The 20679-nt window shown below is 44.7% G+C and overlaps 1 protein-coding gene across 2 annotated transcripts in view; it reads left to right on the plus strand.

Annotated features, from left to right (window-relative positions):
* The window catches only part of LOC144770464 (pleckstrin homology domain-containing family A member 7-like), a 252788-nt gene that overhangs the window by 216376 nt on the left and 15733 nt on the right, over nt 1-20679 (plus strand). Inside the window, exons 19-23 of one of the 2 annotated variants that reach the window (XM_078654987.1) lie at nt 9941-10038; nt 11519-11698; nt 12571-12990; nt 13831-13955; nt 14587-14726. In XM_078654987.1, coding sequence (XP_078511113.1) covers nt 9941-10038; nt 11519-11698; nt 12571-12990; nt 13831-13955; nt 14587-14726 — 963 coding nt within the window. The remainder of the gene's footprint in view (nt 1-9940; nt 10039-11518; nt 11699-12570; nt 12991-13830; nt 13956-14586; nt 14727-20679) is intronic. The other variant, XM_078654988.1, reaches the window with a different exon arrangement.

The raw sequence follows: 20679 nt of genomic DNA on the forward strand, positions 1-20679 counted from the left end.
GGAGCGAAAAGGATCGCACCACCCAAGCGGGTGCCGCCACCTGCATGGAACTTGAACACAGTCCTAACGGAACTCATGAAAGAGCCCTTTGAACCACTTCACAAGGCCTCCCTAAAGATGCTAACTATGAAAACAGCCTTCCTGGTTGCGATAACGTCCTTACGCAGAGTAAGCGAGCTTCAAGCGCTGACGCTACAAGAACCATACATACAAATACACAACGATAGAGTTGTGATGAGGACTGACCCACACTTCATGCCGAAGGTGGTATCCAATTTTCACATGAACCAGTCTATACAGATACCGAGTTTTTTCCAAAAACCCACAACCAGCGCAGAGAGAGCTCTGCACACCCTGGACGCCAGAAGGGCAGTCATGCACTACATTGAAAGGACAAAGGGGCACAGGAAAACGAAACAGTTTTTTGTGTCCTTCGCAAACAGCTTCATGGGCAAAGCAGTAACCAAAAGGACCATTGCACGATGGATCGCACAAACAATCCAACTCTGCCACAAACGGGCAGGACAGGAACTGGCTGAGGGGACACGTGCCCACTCCACCAGGAAGAAGGGCGCTACAATAGCCTTCCTGGCTAACACACCCATAGAGGACATATGCCTGGCGGCAACATGGGCTTCGGTGCACACGTTCACGAAGCACTACTGTGTGGACATACAAATGAACAAGGAAGCTCAAGTGGGACAGAAGGTGCTACAGCACATATTCAACACCCAACGCTCATCTTCCACCCAGCCGCCACAGAGATGAGAAACCGCTACAAAATCTATGCACAGCATAGTGAATCCAGAAAGATTCACGCTGCAAAACGAATAGTTTTCTTACCTGTCGGTGTAGTTTTGCAGCTTGAAGATCTTTCTGGATTCACTAGCGAACCCACCCACCTCCGCCAGAAAGATGAGGCTGGAGAGAGAAGAGGTGGGTAACTAAAGAATAGACTTTGAAAATACAAAGCGGTAAATACAAACTAAGAAGAACATTGCCATTACTTCGGAAACGAAAGAAACACGGAAAAAAAGAACCCGAAGATGGCGCCCAAGAGTGGGAGCTTCCGCAGGAAGCATGCCGACGTCACCGGAAATACACCCAAAGGGGGTGTGACGCCGACGCCCACCTGGGCAAAGAGAAAAAAAAAAAAAAAAACAAAGAAAAGACTACGAATCCGGACCCAACCACAAGACCGCGGAATAATGCACAGCATAGTGAATCCAGAAAGATCTTCAAGCTGCAAAACTACACCGACAGGTAAGAAAACTATTCGTTTTCTTACCTGTCGGTGTAGTTTTGCAGCTTGAAGATATTTCTGGATTCACTAGCGAACCCACCCACCTCCGCCAGAAAGATGAGGCTGGAGAGAGAAGAGGTGGTTAACAAAAGAAAGGATTTTAAAAAGTACAAAGCGGTAAAATACCAACTAAATAGAACATTGCCATTACTTCGGAAACGAAAGAAACACGGAAAAAAAGAACCCGAAGATGGCGCCCAAGAGTGGGAGCTTCCGCAGGAAGCATGCCGACGTCACCGGAAATACACCCAAGGGGGTGTGACGCCGACGCCCACCTGGGCTAAGAAAAAAAAAAAAAAAAAAAAGAAAAGACTACGAATCCGGACCCAACCACAAGACCGCGGAATAATGCACAGCATAGTGAATCCAGAAAGATCTTCAAGCTGCAAAACTACACCGACAGGTAAGAAAACTATTCGTTATCACCTACTCTCACAGGAAGGCTGTGGGAGTAGGTGATAAAATGATGGTGCTCCTCCAACATCTCCCAGAGCAGTACCCAAAATAAGGCCATGACCTTTTCACCGAGGAAAAAATCATATGCAGCACAACTATATCAGTCCTGAAAAGTTCTTTGGAAGTCACGAGATAGGTGACTCCTCCTTTGGACCACATTGCGCATGGGCATCGGCTCCATCCCCAGATTGTTTTTTTCCGCCATCGGGCTCGGATGTGTTTCCAGCGCTCTGGTTTGGAACTAAATTTCCTTCGGCGCGCAATCCTCACCCAGTTCTACGGTATTGTTTCGATCGCTCTCCATCGACGTGATTCTTCACCGCTCTAAAGTCTTCGATTCCGGTCGTCGACGAAGGCATTCAAGTCTACCTAGGCCTTACTTCCTGGCTCATGGAAAGGACGCCATTCAAAAAGTGTCCTCAATGTGGGTCGAAGTTTCCCCACACCGACCTACATGATGTGTGCAACCTTTGCCTCTCACCGGAGCACTAGGCCAAAGACTGTTCCGCTTGTGCCTCATTCCGCTCCAAGAAGACGATCCGGGACCGACGAGCTCGAAGAACTATGGCTCCGCACGTCAGCTTCCATCCCCGACGACATCTTCGAAGATGACGTCGACGCGCCAGAACACCAGCCCGCCGAATAGAGTACCAGCTCCTCAGATACCGAACACTCCAACGTCGAGGAAGTCACTCCAGCTCAACGGGTCGTAAGTAAGATCGTCGACCCCAACCCTTCCTCGACACCCTCAAAAAAGGCTTCGGGCACATCCTCACCTTCGGGCCCAGGTGCACAATGAGAGACTGCTTCCCACGCCCCGGCTTTAGGCCCGGCAAAGAAGCCTACTAAGCCTTCAGGCAGCTCGGGCTCGAGCCAGCCTATCCCCGGTGCCAATCCTATACCGACACCAAAGAAAAAGCCATCTTCCTCAACCACGCCAACCGTTGCTCCGACACCTAAGCACATGGCGCCGAAGATTGGCAGTGGCTCATCGATGCCGAAACCGCACTCTAAGCCGACTAAAAAAACGCCTAAAGCTCAAGAACACGCTTCGGAACCGAAAAAACACCCGGAACCGAAGAAACAGGTTCCGGTAAAGGACATTTCAAAAGGGCACACTTCTAAACCAAAAGATCCATAACCAGCTACCGACTTGGTGCCGAAAAAACCTGCGGAGCCAAAATCCTCAACACCGAAGGATTTGCCCTATTCAGAGGAACTTTTCACACCTGATCCTAACCAAAAAACTCTTGTAAAGGATCCTAAGACTGGTCAATTGACTCTCAGCTCCAAGAAGAGACCACTTGAGGCGCCAGCACCTCCTCCTCCTCCAAAGAAGAGATACATTGCAACCTCTCCATTAAGGGTCCCTTCTCCACCACCTCCCCATACTGTTCCTCCTCCTACACCTCCTCCACCTCACCATTCACCGACACCATCCCCAAATCCAGACGATGATGCAGACATTGACTCTGATGACACAGGTGAGGGTTCACATGACCCAGCAGGGACCAATAGTCCCCCTCAGTCACCTAGTCCATGGGATGATTACAACACCCCTGATGTGCCTTATGTCCCATAAGACGATATATACCCTTCTAGACCTTCCCCACCAGAGGACACTATAGGGTTTAACCTACTAGTCCAAAGAGCTGCCCAATATCATGGGGTGGACTTACACACCGATGCGGTGGAGGAAGATTTCCTACTAGACACTTTTGATAACACACAAAGGTCTACTGCCATTTTGCCAATGCTTTAGGGTGTCATCAAGCACCCAACAGAGGTTTTTAAGGATCCTGTCAGGGCTAGGGTCCTCAATCCTCGCATTGAGAAAAAATATAAAGCTGGCCCTACAGATCCAGTCTATATTAAAGGTCCAGCACCATTAGACTCTTTAGTAGTGTCTAATGCACAGAAACGTGCTAATTCTCAGACATCAGGCGAGGCCTCACCACCAGACAAAGAATCTAAGCTACTTGACGCCTCCGGCAAAAGAACAGTGTCACAAGCAGCTAATATCTGGCGCATTGCCAACACCCAAGCGTTGCTGGCCAGATATGACAGGGCACATTATGATGAACTAGAGTCCATAATGCAGCATCTAAGAGACAAATACAAAAATAGGGCCAATGAACTTATACAGGAAGGTAAAAAGCAGATACCACCTCAAGGGCAATCAATACCGGCACCCTACTACGTAGACATGCTTGGCTATGTATTTCAGGTTTTAAACCTGAGGTACAAAACTCCAGCCATTTGATGAGACACATTTATTTGGCCCAAATGTTGACGTGTCTTTAGAAAAAATGAAAAAAGACACTGATACAGCATAATCTATGGGAGCCTTGCAGCAGCAAGCTCCCAGACGTTCTTTTTGTCGCTCATCATACAGAGGCAACACTAGAGGTGGTAAATAGTCTTAAAAGCTTCCTCAACGCCCTGGACCTCACACAATTATGCAACAGCCCGACCCACGAGAAAGGTTCTATCCTCGACCTTATCATCGCCAAAGAGGACGCTATTCAACTTGAGTCTATCCAACCCTGTGACTGGTCAGACCATCATATTGTCACATTCCACATCAATGAAAAAATCAAACTCAACACGGTTCAATCCTCCAGACCTAAAGTCTGGAAAAGAGACTTAAAAAAACTAAACCCATACTCCCTACCCCCGAACAGCCGCGACCTCCTACTCCCTCCTACGGGCGCTACAGATGTCCAATCCTTGACTGACCACTATCTCAACGCCATGACCTCAATAATTAATGAGGCTGCTCCCATGCAGCTAAAAAGAGTCTCCGCTAAAATCTCCAATCCATGGTACGATGGGAGTCTCAATGAAGATAGACGAGCTATGCGAATGGAGGAGCGCACCTGGAGAACAGCTCCCTCTGCACTGCACCTGAAAACCCTGAAGAAAAATACAAACGCCTATTCAGGAAAATTAAGCGCTCAAAAGCAAACTTCTTCAGCCTCCAGCTCGACCAAGCAAAAAACCGTCCAAGAAAACTGTTTGAGCTAATCAGAACACAAGCCAAGGAACATCCCCAACCTCTCAATACCTTGTGCGAAGCACCCTCCTGTGAAGACTTCGCCGCTTTCTTTACCCAAAAAACTGACAACATAAAGAGTGATCTCCGCACTGATGCAAGCCTCTACACCACACCCAACTGCATAACACTCACCAAACCTAAAAACAATGCAACATGGTCATCCTTTGAAACCTACTCCGAAGAAGAAATAGGCAAACTGCTCAGCACCTTGAAACCTTCCAATCACCTCACGGATCCCCTCCCTGCTAACGCTGTCAAAGATTTCACCCCATTGCTCCTTCCACTCTGGACTAAAATTATCAACAGCTCGCTCCAAGAAGGAACAATCCCTGACTCCCTCAAAGTTGGACAAGTCACACCTTTGCTAAAGAAACCTACTGCCGACCCATCCGACTTAAACAACTACCGTCCCATCACCAATATTCCCACTCTCGCCAACTATTGGAAAAATGCGCACAACTACAACTGACATATTGATCAGTTTGATCTCCTCAACCCGCATCAATCAGGCTTCCGAGCAGGGCACAGTACTGAAACTGCGATGACCCACATAGTTGACGACGCCCTTCAAATACTAGATCAAAATGATACCTGCCTCCTCATCCTTCTTGATCTCTCTTCAGCATTCGACACTGTTAAACATGAGAATTTACTCGATCTTTTGAACAGAAGAATGGGTCTATCTGGGACTGTTCTCAAGTGGTTCACCTCCTTTTTACACAACAGGTCGCAGAAATTCAAGAGTAACAACCCGATGTCCTCGCCAATACCTGTTTCGTTAGGCGTCCCCCAAGGATCCTCCCTATCACCAACTTTGTTCAACCTAGTTATGGAACCTCTCACCACCTTGCTACAAGCATCCAATGTACTTTTTCACATGTACGCAGATGACACCCAACTATATCTCAAATTACAATCCCCTAATGACATTCTACTCCTGAACTCAACGATCAGAAGCACTCAATCCTGGCTTGCTGATAATCATCTCAAACTCAATGCTCTGAAAACAGAATTCCTTCTGATCTCACCTCCCGCGAAGATTTCTACCACTCAAACCTGGCTTAAACAGCTAACTGCACTCAATGTCCAACCCACCATATGGATTCAGCAAAATCCCTAGGCATAACTCTCGACTCCAATCTCAACATGCAGCATCATATCAGCAAGGCTACTAAGGGAGTGAACTTCCAAATCAATACCCTGAGGAAACTTAAACCCTTCCTACCAGCCAAAGACTTCCAAACTGCAGTACAAGCACTAGTAATCCCGCGAATTGAATACGGCAGCATCGCCCTCTGCGGTCTCCCGTTAACCACTACTGCACCCCTAAGAGCTTCTCTAAACGCTGCAGCGAGACTCATCACTGGGTCAAAAAAACACTTGCATATCTCCCCTGACTTGAAATCCTTGAACTGGCTGCCTTTTGAAGCCAGAATACATCTGAAAATCGCCTGCATGACACACAAGGCTGTACACCTGAGCTCTCCCGGATACCTCACTCAGAAGCTGTCAATCTCTGGCAGATCTAGAAACACTAGAGGCACAAACAATCTTCTGCTAAAACCTCGAAGATTCCGGAAGGAAAAAACGTATAAACGCTCTTTCTCAGGAATGGCACCCAGGATCTGGAACTCACTTCCTCCTGAAACCAGGCTCATCTCCTCCATCACACTTTTTAAGAAAGAAGTAAAAGCTATTCTCATGGCCAAATACACTTGACCTATTAACGTGGATCTGTAAAGACTCTACACCGATCTGTATTATTTTGCTCGAACTCTACGACTATGTGTCTCACCTGTATTATTGACCTACCTACCTATGCACACATTCATCTGTAATATTTGCATTATTGATGTACATGTTCTACTTTGCTCCCTCACATACCTACCCATCTCACTTATTACGTTTAATTTCGCTATACCTAATGACCTGCTACTCACTCTATGGTTGTACTCCCGGCTTTGTAAAGCGCTCTGATATCTGCAAAGATCTTGTTCGCGCTATATAAAACTTTCAAAATAAATAAAAATAGAGGCTACTCCTCGGAAAGTCCCTCCACTTCTTACAAAACCCATAGCCAATCCCCATTCACTAAGGGCTACCAGAGAGGGGGTTACAGGGGTAACAACAACAGAGGCAGAGGCAAAACCATCAACTCCTGCTCTGCCTCTACCCCTACCCAATGACTTTCCTCCCCTTCCCCCCCAATATTCCACTCCTGTGGGCGGAAGACTGCAACAATTCCTTCCTGCCTGGACCAACATCACATCATTCAGGTGGGTGCAACAAATTATTCTGTCAGGTTACTGTCCAGAACTAACATCTACCCCCCAAACATACCACCCAAACAGTGTCCAATGTCACAAGAACATCTATCACTGTTAAAGCAAGAAGTAGTATCTCTGCTACAAAAGCTACAAAAAAAGTTCAATAAAACCAGTTCCTCTGCTCAAACAGAATAAGGGGGTTTACTCACTATATTTTCTAATCCCAAAAAAGGACGGCTCTCTAAGGCCTATTCTGGACCTCAGACCGCTAAACATATACATACAGTCAGACCATTTTCACATGGTCACGCTCCAACAAGTCCTTCCGCTCCTGTCACAAAACGACTTCCTTGCTACTTTGGATCTCAAGGACGCATACTTCTACATTCCCATTCACAAGGCTCACAGGAAGTATCTCAGATTTGTGATAGACGGACAACTATATTCAAAGTACTCCCATTCGGAGTCACAACAGCACCAAGAGTATTCACCAAGTGCTTAGCAGTAGTGGCAGCGCATTTACGAAGACAGCACATCCATTTCTTCCCGTACCTTGACGACTGGTTCATAAAAGCCAGCTCATACAACCGATGCGTGGAACACACTCATGCCACAATACAGCTGCTCCACAAATTGGGGTTCACAATAAACCATGCCAAGTCCCATCTACAACCATCCAAAGTACAACAGTACATCCGTGCCACAATAAACACCTCAACAGTGCTAGCTTATCCCACTCCAGCAAGGGTAGCCAGCATGCAATCTCTTCTAGCAAAGTTTCAGCTACAACACTCCCTTCCAGCACGAGTGTTCATGCAACTCATAGGGATGATGGCCTCTTGCATTTTCATAGTGCCCCATGCAAGACTTCAAATGCGTCCACTAAAAGAATGCTTATCACGTCAATGGAACCAAGCTCAAGGTCAATTAACAGACCTAGTGTTGGTAGACGGTCGGACTCATCGCTCTCTGCAGTGGTGGAACACCAAAAACCTTTCCAAGGGACGACCGTTCCTAGAGCCAGTTCCTCAGATAATCTTGACTGCGGGCGCATCGCTCTCCGGCTGGGGAGCCCACCTACTGCAACACACCATACAAGGCAGGTGGACACCGCAACAAAAGTTACTCCACATCAATCATCTGGAGTTACTAGCAATATTCCTAGCACTAAAAGCTTTCCAAAAGCAAGTATCAAACAAAACTGTGTTAGTCCGCACAGACACCATGACAGCCATGTATTACATACAAAAGCAGGGAGGCACACACTCCCTGCAGCTCTCTCAACTAGCACAGGACATATGGCGGTGGGCTATACCTCAAAACATATTCCTTCTAGCCCAGCGTGTTCCAGGAGTACAAAATACCATAGCAGATCTGTTAAGTCGTCAAACACAACAGACCCACGAGTGGGAACTTTATATACAAGTTCTCTAACCATTCTTTCAGATGTGGGGACAACCTCACATAGACCTATTTGCCACCCACGAAAACACCAAATGCCCAAGCTTCGCCGCCAGATATCCACACCCACTGTCCAAAGGCAATGCGATATGGATGAACTGGTCAAACAGATTTACGTACGCTTTTCCACATCTACCACTCATGCCACTAGTAGTACGCAACCGACAGCAGCATTCTCTCACCCTCATCCTAGTTGCTCCAACGTGGGCCAGACAGCCGTGGTACACCTCACTGCTACAACTGTCTGTAGTACCGCACCATAAATTGCACCTGTCTCCACACCTCTTAACACAGAACCGTGGAGAGATCAGACACCCGGACCCAGCTCAGCTCAACCTTGTGATCTGGCTCCTGAAATCCTAGAATTTGGATATCTGAACCTTCCTCCAGACTGCATGAATGTCATAAAAGAAGCTAGACGTCCAACCACTAGGGCATGTTATGCAGCCAAGTGGAAACGATATGTAATATATTGTCACAACAACAATATTGATCCTCTAGATGTGTCTATTCAACACATCATAGGATACTTACTGCATCTCCAAAGATGTAACTTAGCCTATACCTATATTAGACTACATCTTGCTGCAATAGCAGCATATCTGCAAAACAGACAACATCTATCTCTATTCAGAGTGCCTGCCAATAAAGCCTTTATGGAAGGTCTTAAAAGAATAAATCCTCCCAGAGTACCACCTTCACCTGTGTGGAATTTAAATGTTGTTCTCACATGGTTAATGGGACCTCCCTTTGAACCCTAACACAAATGTGAACTACAATTTTTAACGTGGAAGGTTGCGTTTCTAGTAGCTATTACTTCTTTGCGGAGAGTTAGTGAACTACAAGCTCTAACCATTCAAGAATCCTTCTTGCAAATGCATCACAATAAGGTAGTTCTGCGTACTAAACCAAAATTCTTGCCCAAAGTCATTTCTCCCTTCCCTCTCAATCAATCTGTGGAACTGCCCGTTTTCTTCTCGCAGCCACAGACAGTAGAAGAAAGAGCTCTTCATACCCTAGATTTCAAAAGAGCATTGCTATACTACATAGAGAGTACACAACCCTTTTGTAAGACAAAACGTTTTGTGTCTTTCTCACCACCACACAAAGGTAATCCCATTTCAAAATCTGGGATAGCTAGATGGATTGTCAAATTCATACAGATTTGTTACAACAAAGCTAAACGTACGTTATCTGTTCCTCCTAACGCCCACTCTACAAGAAAAATAGGGGCTTCAGTGGCATTTTTAGGGAACATTCCCCTAGATGACATCTTCAAAGCAGCTACATGGTCTACATATATATATGTATCCATCCTTAATGAAACAGAACAAAAATGGTCAAGGGGAGGAGAGTGGTATTCAGTTTCATCATTTTCATATTTTCTTCTTTTAGCTGACCACAGTTCACCAACCCATGGGCCTCCTGTACCTTGCCTCTCTCAAGGTCCTGCTGCCAATTTCCAGCAGGGAGCTACAGATCCGGAACCTAAGGTACAGCGCACGCATGACTAAATTATTAATTGAAACGTCTACCTTAAAGATCATTGCAGTGAATTCCCAAGTCACTCCCTTGTTCTGTTTATTACTACTTTTTTAACAGTGACACTGTCTAATGGTTAACAATGTTCCTGCAGGTGCATGCAGCTGTTAGTGGCTCCTGAGTTCTTCATCTTGTGTTGATACAGCAAGATCTTATTGCATCTTCTGAGAATGGTTCTGTGCCATAACAATTTACTTTCAATACCTGCTCATATTCTTTTGCCCATGTACGTCTCGCACAGTTTAAGTTTGATTGCCCGCAGTAACTGAAACCCCTCCATTGATGAAGCTTAGCACCTATGGCATTACAGTAAACACAAAACGAGTTACTTACCTGTAGCAACAGTTTTGCGGCTTGTAGCTATTCAAGCTTCACCTGTCTCGGCACCAAAAAGGTAAAGGTTTATTTTTCAGCCTTGTATTTACACTAGAATACACCAGCTAATGGAATAATGCACAGCATGTGAATCTAGAAAAGGCTCTTGCTTCAAAAATGCCCATTACTACTCCCATATTACCCACTGTGTTCCTTAATGCACATCTCCCCAAACATTGCTATGTATTATATATTTATGATATTACGTATACAATATAGAACATAATACTTTAATCATTTCAGTTGTGTTATTCATGTAACTCTTTGAATCTTATTGTGAGTTAAATGGAATGGAATTATCTCATGGAAATCTACCGCCTGATTCCAAGTGGGTTGATTTTTCCAATCCTGGATTTTCTGGGTATGGCAGACCAGCTTGTGCCCGCCGATAATCCCAAGCGAAAATATTGCCTGACCCTTTGACCTTTTTTTCTGACTGATGGAAGATAACAGTCGCCCCCTCTCCGCCCACCCCCTTGCTGGAAAACACCTTTCTCTTCCTCCCGGTCCCCTTCGCACCGCCCCACTCAACCCAGGTGTCCCCGCCAACATTCATCACTTGCCCAGACTTGGTGCCAAAAATATTTGTTAACCTATGGAATTGAGAATTCTGTGTGCTTTTACAACTTGAAAAATTCCTGAGGTTTTAACTTTTAATTGCATGATACTGGGTGGATGTAAAATTGCATGTGATTTTACCTTCCTCCCATTACCGTGCAACTCGTAATCAATAATCAGCTCCTTGGAGGTTTCAGAAATCATGGTGCTAGTCAGTGAAACATGAGGATTCTTGCCCATTTGGGATTCATTTGAGTGTCCTAGATTAATGAACCCTAGCAAACATGCTGATTTCATTCAAAGCAGATTGCGTGGTCAGTGCGTACTGCTGATACCAGACCTGCAAGTGGTACATTTAAATCCCAGGGCAGATTCATCAATCATTCATCCCTCCATCATCAACCTTTATGCTGGCTAACATTAACATTTATTACAGTGCTGCAAATGGTGACACTGTTATTCTTTTTTTCTCCCTCCCTTCTTCTTGCTACTCTCCAGGCTTCGCCAACAAGAAATGCAGAAGGTGGCCCTAGTCGGAAACAGCGCATGAGTACCGAGGAACAAATGCAACGGATGCGGCGACACCAGGAGGCCCAGATCCAGGAGAGGGTAAAACCAGGACCTGCACTACACCGGCAAGGCTCACAGAGGAACACCACCACCAACGGGGGATGCCCGGTGGGTGCAGATTCTCTCAATGCCCTGACACCATCATCTCTGTTTTTATTAGAGTCCAAAATCTGTGTCTGCTGTTCAAGCCTATGAGATCTAGTTTTAAGGTGTCTCAAAAGCACTCAAGCGGAATCCAGGCATTATTTAATGCAGTGTACAGAGGATGTCTCTTTCAATCCGGGTTTTAAAGGCAAAGGGATCAAATAGTACTTTGTCATGACCTTCTTCACCGTGACAGCCAGATAAGGACCTAAAACTGCTCATCTCCCTTATCATTTATTTACTACTGTATTTACTTGAAGGGCTAGATGTGAAACTGATCCTGATGCGCCAAAAATACACGTAGGCACGATATCAATTACAATGCATAACCAGGGGCAGATATAGACTGGATGTAGACAAGCCAAGAGAGGGTTTAAAGAGGGGAAAATAGATAGGGTTCATGTTTATAGTGAAACAGAGGGAGTGTGAGAGAAAACCTTATATCAATAGGGAGACAGTTCCAATAACATGGGGCAAATTGATGAAATCATGAGGGTGTGCATTAAGATGGAGGAATATTATTTGTAAGGATGATCGAAGGGGGCAAGAATGGTAAAAGGGAAATACATGTGATATACGAGTTGAATAAAAGAGGGTAGTGTTGAAAATAAACCCAAGTAGCCAGCACAATATCTTCTGTAACCAGGTAGCCACAGTACAGGTTTTTACTACGGGTTGTTGTTTACTATCAGTCCTGTGTTTACGTGTAAAGGCTTTCAGTGGTTGCATAAGGATGTCTTTGCACTCTTTAAAAAAAACTCTAACAAAGTTAATTTATTTTTATTTTTAAAAAGAACAAAAATAAGAGTTGCTACTTTTTATCTTCTTTCGCTTAGGTGAACTCACCACCATCCGAGTCCCACCCAGAGAGCCCTTCTATTGAATCACCAGATTGCCAGAAGCCATCACTAGTGAAAATTACCACAAGCTACTTCCCCATCACGCTGTCAACATCACAGCGGGAAAAAACCAAGGCTGCCTGGTTCTTGGATTCAAGAACACCACCAGGAAGCACTGTGATGCCAGGGGACAGAGCCCCAGCTGATGGATCATCCGGGACCAAGGGAGGTGAGATATCCTCACCACCAGCCCTAGTGTCGGTGAATGTAACATCCAAGAGCAGCCAGGAGTTGTCGCTGGCGACCAGGGCATCACCCCCAGTGAGGTCAAGCAGCAAACTGGTGACCGCCAGGCGCAGAGCAGTGAGGACTGACAGCACTGATGGACTGGGTAGAACCACTGAAAGCAGATTTGATGTGAGTATGGCTGCTTGATCTCTCCATCTGTCTCTAAAACCTTCTTCCTTTTTGCAAGTCCCACATATCTCTATAGAAGCCCCACCCAATTTTGCACACAATAAATCACTTCCTCCTATAACCCCTCGTTTCTTTCTGTGCTACATTTTAAGCCCTTTTTCTTGCTTGCTTTTGCCACATCCTATTTTCTTTGCTCCCCTTTATATTCCTTTCTTCTTTCCTCCATCTTTCTTCCCTATCTTCTTCAATCCCATATTATCTCTATTACATCTGTTTGGTCCTTCTTTCCTCCACACTCTCTGTCCTTCCTAGTCCCGTTTGTTTTCGTCATTGGTCCACTTTTTTGTCCTTACCCCTTCTCTCACACTTTGCTTTCGCTCTTTCCTCCTCTATACTTTTCTTCCCTCTTCCACTCATCTTCCCTCTTCAATTCCTTCTTCCCACTCCCTTGTCTGGCCTCCACCAATCACTCTTCGTAATGCACACAACATAAACAAATAATCTACAGGCTCAGTGCAGCACATTGTTTGTCACCCTCAGCCTAAGCAGACGTTTTGGGAAAAAGGAATGTTTTCATGGCCTTTGAAAAAGCAAGTTGTGTTCCTCTTTTACGTAGGTGTTACTTTCTTGCCCTGATAGTGTTTCTAGGAAGAAGCTTGGGTGAAGAGTTTCTCTTTTTTTACCTTTCTCAGGTTCTTTCTCGTGATCTACTTCACATTCTGTTCATAGCCTCTAACTCCCTCCCCATAGTGTATTTAATGTGACATTCTTGATCACATAGTTCTCAACTTATCAACTGGGTCGGATTAATTACATTCTATCATTTTATTTCTGCATTAGTTTCCCAGCCATTTCCAAGGATCTTTTCCCTCGGGTGAGGAGCCTGGTTCACCACTGTCCCCTGAGCACATGGAGTCTAGGAGAGGAGCAGGGTCACAAGTGAAGACCAACATGTCTTCAAGGAGGTGAGACACAATGGTTATCTGCAGGTGTCATTGATTCTATGGAGTGCATTCATATGGGAATAACACTTGCCCCTGATTTCAATATGTCAGCAATAATGACATGGAAATAAAGGGAAACATAAGAGAGGTAGATATCCTAATACAGATGAATAGGAGCAAGGAGAGAAAACAGGCATAGCAGGAACTTCAGCTGTGTGACAGGAATGAGGCAGAGAAACCAGTGTGAAAGAGGGAAATGGGGAGAGCGGGACCTTTAGAGAGGGAGTGACCATCGTGCAAGGACAGAGATTAGGAACTACTGAGCAGGGAGTCGATGGTCGAAAAGGAATAGATTGCTATGGCTGGACAATAGACATGACTTTGGATCAAAATGAACACCAAGGTTTGGGTGACTAGTAGTTAAACTCTAAGGGAGAGACTTGTCCAGGACCACAATGAGATGAAAGAAAATTGTCAGTGAGCCAGAAAAAGGCAAGGCAAAGAAATCAAATTATTGTTTAGGAAAGTGTGAAAAATAACAGCCATACCAAGAAAATACCCGGAGATGTGTTCCGCTGTTCCTTAGTCTGTCGTCTCTGTCTGCCGCAACCCAAGACAACCCATATTCTTAACATGTTTTTAATGTTTTCAGTCCTGGGATGTCTCCTAGGGGGCTCAGCCAACATCCAGAAGAGGGGTACACCATCTCCCCAGAGGGCCAGCGGGAGCGGATTATGAGCCTATCTTATACGCTGGCGACAGAAGCCTCCCAACGCAGCAAACTTATGACAGGTACTGAGGCCAGGTCCTCTCATAACACTGTGCTTGAGCAAGATCCCATCCACTGCCAGCTGTGAGTGGAGGCGGGATTCACTGTCTGGAGTAGGAGGAACCCCACGGGTCTGTTGTATGCTCCAACACCACATTCTATTCTTATTTCACCTCGCTGGCCCTTAATGGCCCTTTCTTCTGTAAAGTAATCATAGTCACGTGTTCTTACATTTATGGCATAATGCCTTTGTTAGAAATGTGCTGCAAAGTAACACCCTGTGGCCAAAATGTGAATTATGTGCTAAGCTTGCAAACCTGTTAACAACTCATAGGTGAAATCCAAAGCGTGGTACTGAAATAGTGAAAATACTTACACGGAACATCCTTAACAGCTACTGCTGTTATGCAATAGTTGGCATCGTACAGTGATATCATTTTGAGTGACCTGATAAATCATCAACTGATAGCACCTCTTCCAAAAGTTGTTGACGTTTGCACTGTTTTTGGACTGTGAACTGGGACTAAATGCCAACACTTCATCGTCATGTTTGCAAAGCGTTACTTGAGCCAGTTTAGTAATTTGTTAGTTGTAGAAATACATTTCAAATGATGGAGGAGAAGGGGAACAAGCTCAAAAGTGTAAACAAGCTCGAAAGCTTAATGGCTCACTGCCCTTTGGCAGCAAATTGCACACTATCCAGGTAGGGTGGAAAGCCAGTGCTGAAAGCCAGTGAAGGAGTAATGTCTGTAGCGAAGGGCAAAACAAGCAGCAGTAGGAGCTCTCTTGGAACACATCACCCCAAGTTTACATCCCCCTCAGCAGTTCAGCATCTTTGTTGTAATAATCTCTGCAAAGGGAGAGTCTGACAGTTGTCTATGAATATTACAATGTTCCACATGTTCCTAATAGGTAGAGGTATGTCACAATTGTACAGTATTGTGGTGCCTCTAGGGAGGACCTCGGACCACTGTGACATTTTTTAGCCCTTTAAAGTAATTAGTTAGTAATTAGTTTTTACATTGGGTGGTTTATAAGAGGCCTTCTTAGTGCACTTGTTTAACTCAATGATATGCAGATATCTGAACACACCAACGCTATTTCATGGTATGTCAAAGTTTAAGATGAAACCTTTGTTACAGAGTTTTTAATAATGATGTGTGGTTATTTGTATTTGCTCTTCAATAGTTCAATTTTGTATTTAAACATGAGTATTTTTCTCAACAAGGTTGAGTCTTTTCTAATTGAATGAAGGTCTGGTACTTTCAAATGTTAAACTTGTTGACACAATTTGTTTTTATGTAATTATGGAGTCACTTTTTTTTAGCTTGAGATAGTGTTCCAATGAAAACAGTAGTTAATGGCAGCATGTGTTATACGAATTTGAATAGTCCTGAAGTTAAAAAAAAATCACTATCTCTATTCTGTTCATTAAACTTCCAAAATCTCAGGGAAAGAAAAACAAAATGTGTGAAGCATGCCAGAGGATTACCTTCCTCAGAAAAGGAAGATTAGGCCGAGGTGTTCCTCAAAATGAAACTGGACCTGTATAAAAGTTCTATGTTTCATTCTCCAGATGTAGAAAAGGCTAAAATGCCTTCATCCACAAATTCAAAAGCTGGTTCTGTTGGAATTAATTTCTGGTTGATGCTTGTTGGGTCATTACCACTACCACCTCACTCTCTTGCTATCACTACCTCCTGATAGAAAGCTAAACTTTGAACTACTTGGTGCTCTAGGTCAGCTCATTCCATTCCTTTCAATTTCCAAGAAATGGTTGAAGCCAAACCTTGAGAGAACCTTTAGACATCAGTGCCTTCATCTAACTCATAATTTCCACAAATTCACAGAGATTTTGACGAATATGCAAATGCTTCCAAGATCAGACTTCTTCAGTAATGAATAGTATGGTAAGGTGAATTTCCTTATGCTCAGATTTTTTACCTTAGTTAGAGGAAGCTTCCTTTCATAGTAATTCTTTCATCACAGCAAGGTGCAGCCTCGCAAATCCTCCTCTTATTTCTCTTTCCTTAGACACATGGTCTAAACGACTGGATCACCAGACTGTTTACAAACAATTGATTTGTCATAAGTAATGAGAAACCATTTGTCTGTCCTTACTGCCAGTAGCATTTAGTTAAACTCAGGATGAACATTGAAGGGCTTACACGTTTGCAATGCAAGGAAGCTTAACTAGCCCGCTATTTTAAACAAAAGCTGCATTATTTCAATTATTTCAACCAAGAGCGGAGCCCCCAGTGACCCAGTGCCTGTACGGTACGGTTCGTCAAAACCATCCCTCAGGCCATAGTTCCTCAATTGACAGCCCTTATTAACACCTCACTGGCACTGGGAGAAGTCCCCTCGAACTGGAAAGAAGCTATCGTCAAAGGACTCCTTAAAAAACCATCGCTAGATCCTGCCGACCTATCCAACTATAGACCCATCTCACTCCTCCCTTGGATAGGCAAGGTGGCAGAAAAATTAGCAAATAAAAAATTATCACACTTTCTGGAGTCAAACTATCTCCTCAATGACTCCCAGACGGGCTTCAGACCAGGTCAGGGCACGGACACCGCCCTCCTGGCTGCAGTAGAAAAGACCAGGGAAATTATCGATACAGGAGGATCAGTGGCAGTGGTCCTCCTGGACCTGAGTGCGGCCTTCGACACAGTCAGTCACCAGGTCCTGACTCACCGTCTCGATAATATCGGGGTGAAAGACAGGGCACTACAATGGCTCTCATCCTTTCTCTCCCGACGCTCCTTCCAAGTATGGGAAGGTGAAAGCCGCTCCCCCTCCATTCCCCTCCAGTGTGGCGTGCCTCAGGGCTCATCCCTGAGCCCCACGCTGTTTAACGTGTATATGGCCCCACTGGAGGAACTAGTGTCACCTTTTGGAGTATCTATAGTCAGCTACGCCGACGACACTCAGTTGGTGGTAACGCTCTCCCACCCCAGGCTAGAGCCCTCCAATCTCCACGACTGTCTAACCAGTGTACATCAGTGGATGAGCAACTCTGCCTTGAAACTAAACGGCTCCAAGACAGAGATCCTGCTCCTAGGGCATAACACCACGAGCCTCCCCCCGAACATCTGGCCCGCCTGCATGGGTGAACCCCCTACCCCCAAGACTGAGGTCAAGAGTCTCGGAGTATGGCTAGAGACTGATCTCTCCTTTAGGACTCAGGCAAGAAAGACTGCCGGCATCTGCTACGGACTACTGAGATCATGCAGGAAGGTACTCCCCCTACTACCTTTCCAATCGCGCCTCCTGCTGATCCAAGGCCTAATTTTATCGAGGCTGGATTACTGTAATGCCATATACCTAGGATCCCCAGAAGCCAAACTCTTCAAAAAGCCCAAAATGCCGCAGCCCGACTCCTCACAAACACCCCGGCAAGAACATCTGCCAAGCCCGCCCTGAGGACGCTGCATTGGCTCCCTATTAGGGAAAGAGTAACCTTCAAGGCCCTATGTCTGGCCCACAAGGTACTGCACAATGCTGGCCCTCCTATCCTGCGGAACTGGATCACTCCTTACCGACCCACAAGAGCGCTCCGCTCCGAACATGGGAACTTCATCACGGTCCCCAAGGTGAGGAAGGCCCGGTTCGGTGGCCGCCGCTTCTCGGTCAATACGGGGAAAAAATGGAACACACTGCCCCTGAGCCTCAGAACAGAACCAAACCTTCTAAGGTTTAGGAAGGCCCTCAAAACCCTACTCTTTCCCTGAGCCATCCATCCCACTCCCGACTATCTTCCACTGGTGGTAATAGGTTCAGCGCTGGGATACCCCTGGGGGTGACTACGCGCTTTAGAAATCTATAAAATAAAATAAAAACAATTAATGGACCTTGCAGCTATAGACATTACCTTCGGCCTTACATTCTGAAGACATTGATGGGTACAGTTTTTTCTCTTGAAACATAAGGTGCATACCAAAATCATACATGTGCCCTTTGAAAGTTGTGCTCTTTTCAGAAGGTCAATAGATTTACCTTGTTGAAATGATTCAGTGTGAGATGCATGCTCAGTCTGCCTTGGAAGTACGGAAACTCTAAGAAGCCTACCAGATGTGCAAGCACTGAAGAGGCAATACATTGTCCTCAGCATCTTGTCAGAGCCCAGCAGTTGCTGTGCACAATTCCTCAGTATAGGGATGGTTCCCATTGCAGGCCTTATACTGTGCATTTGGAAACTCACTGGAGTTCCACTCCTGGTTGAACTTGCACCTGAGCGGCCCTCTTTCTTCTTTCTTGCCAATAATTCACTGAAAGGAAATACTTGACCCCTCAAATGATCTTCTTTTCTTAACCCTGAAAAATCGATAGAATTGTTATTAAAGGAAAACTTCAATTCTTGTTGGAATGTTAAAATACACCATGAAAGTTAGAACTGCAGTAGAACAATTAGTAGAAAATGCTTCCTTTCTTAAAGGATTATCCCCTCTTGGACTAACTTTCATTCTGCTTGTTTGTCGCTACTTGAGCTATAAGAGTTAGTTAACTTCTTGCAGTGTACATTGATGATCCCTTACTCTGTATACTTTCAGTTGACAGTACTCCTAGGAAAAAAGTGGAGATTTGATGTTGTGCTGGTGAGACCATGATCATAGATTTGGTCTTTCTGATTGCCATCCCCTGTTGCTCATTCAAATATTAACACGTTGTCCTATTCGTGCTAATCTGAAGATGCTCCCGTCAGAGGACAGAATATGGATAACATTGGTTACCTGCAACTCTATTGCTCATTGTAAGGGTCTTTGTAATGTTCTCTTACCACCTTGAGGCTGTGAATGATTGGCTACACCTAAAACAGCACAATTATTAAGGAACTTTGAATGAACTATTTCAATATGTTTCCCCAACAGTGTTCTAGGCATTCAAATGTATGGAAAACATATAATCCGTGACATCACGGTTACGGGTAGGTACTATTAAAAATATACATATTTATATATGAGAATTGCTTTGTAACTGTCATAAATGGCAGAAGATCTTGTTGAGACCTAAAACAACCATTCAGCTCTCTCCAGCCACTTCCACACAATGAAGACGTGGTTTGCAAGAAGCTAGCAAGTTATTATAAAATGTGTTCTGCAGAGTGAACCTATTCTAGATCCACTTGCTGTGCCTTATTCCGTCAGCTAATGGTTAGGAAGCATGAGGCATTCAACCTAAGGTTTTCATTTTGGGCTTTGCTATCCTATTACTTGAAGCGTTAACCACCATGCCCCATTACTTTGATGCCATTACCAGGTCCACTTTTTCAATATTGAGTCTGGAAAGAAAAAAGGAAGCTCTGCACTGATGGTCATTTTGTGACTAAAGAACAAAGGCAACATTGATTATTAGGACTAGGAAGGCACATTTTCAGCAATGAATGCAGAAAGTGCGGAGTTAATTCTTTGAGGATGATAAGAGATCACTGACAAAACCCAGGGAGACCGATATTTCATAATGCCTCGACAGAGTGTCAGAGAATGCATGTTTACAGTGTGAAAGTAATCTCAGTGCCTCCTCTCAACCTTGAAAAACAATGTTTTGGCAAATATTCTATGTAGGCTTTGTCGAAAATGCCACCACAAATTATCCCAAAAAGACACAAGCATGCGGGGCTCTTCAAAATGCTAAGTTACACTTGTGAGTAATTTAAATGTGTAAATGTGCTCTTACATTTTTGAGTGACTTTACTATTTTGGCTATTCTGAGTGTAACATTCCAAAAAAGTGTTGAATTTCACGTCTCTACACCCTGAAAAATATGGCAGAGTCTAACTTACAAATGTAAGTTACTACTCAAAAAAAAAGTAGCAAATCCAGCACCACATTATTATTATTATTATTATTAATGAATTTTATATAGCGCCTGGTTACCCTTGGGCATCCCCGCGCTCAACCAGACAGAAACGTTACCACAAAGGTGCAGGCACTAGACAGAAAATAAAAACGTCTTTAAAAGTTTACGGAACCGTAG

The sequence above is a fragment of the Lissotriton helveticus genome, chromosome 7 (assembly GCF_964261635.1).
Source record: "Lissotriton helveticus chromosome 7, aLisHel1.1, whole genome shotgun sequence".
NCBI lineage: Eukaryota > Metazoa > Chordata > Amphibia > Caudata > Salamandridae > Lissotriton > Lissotriton helveticus.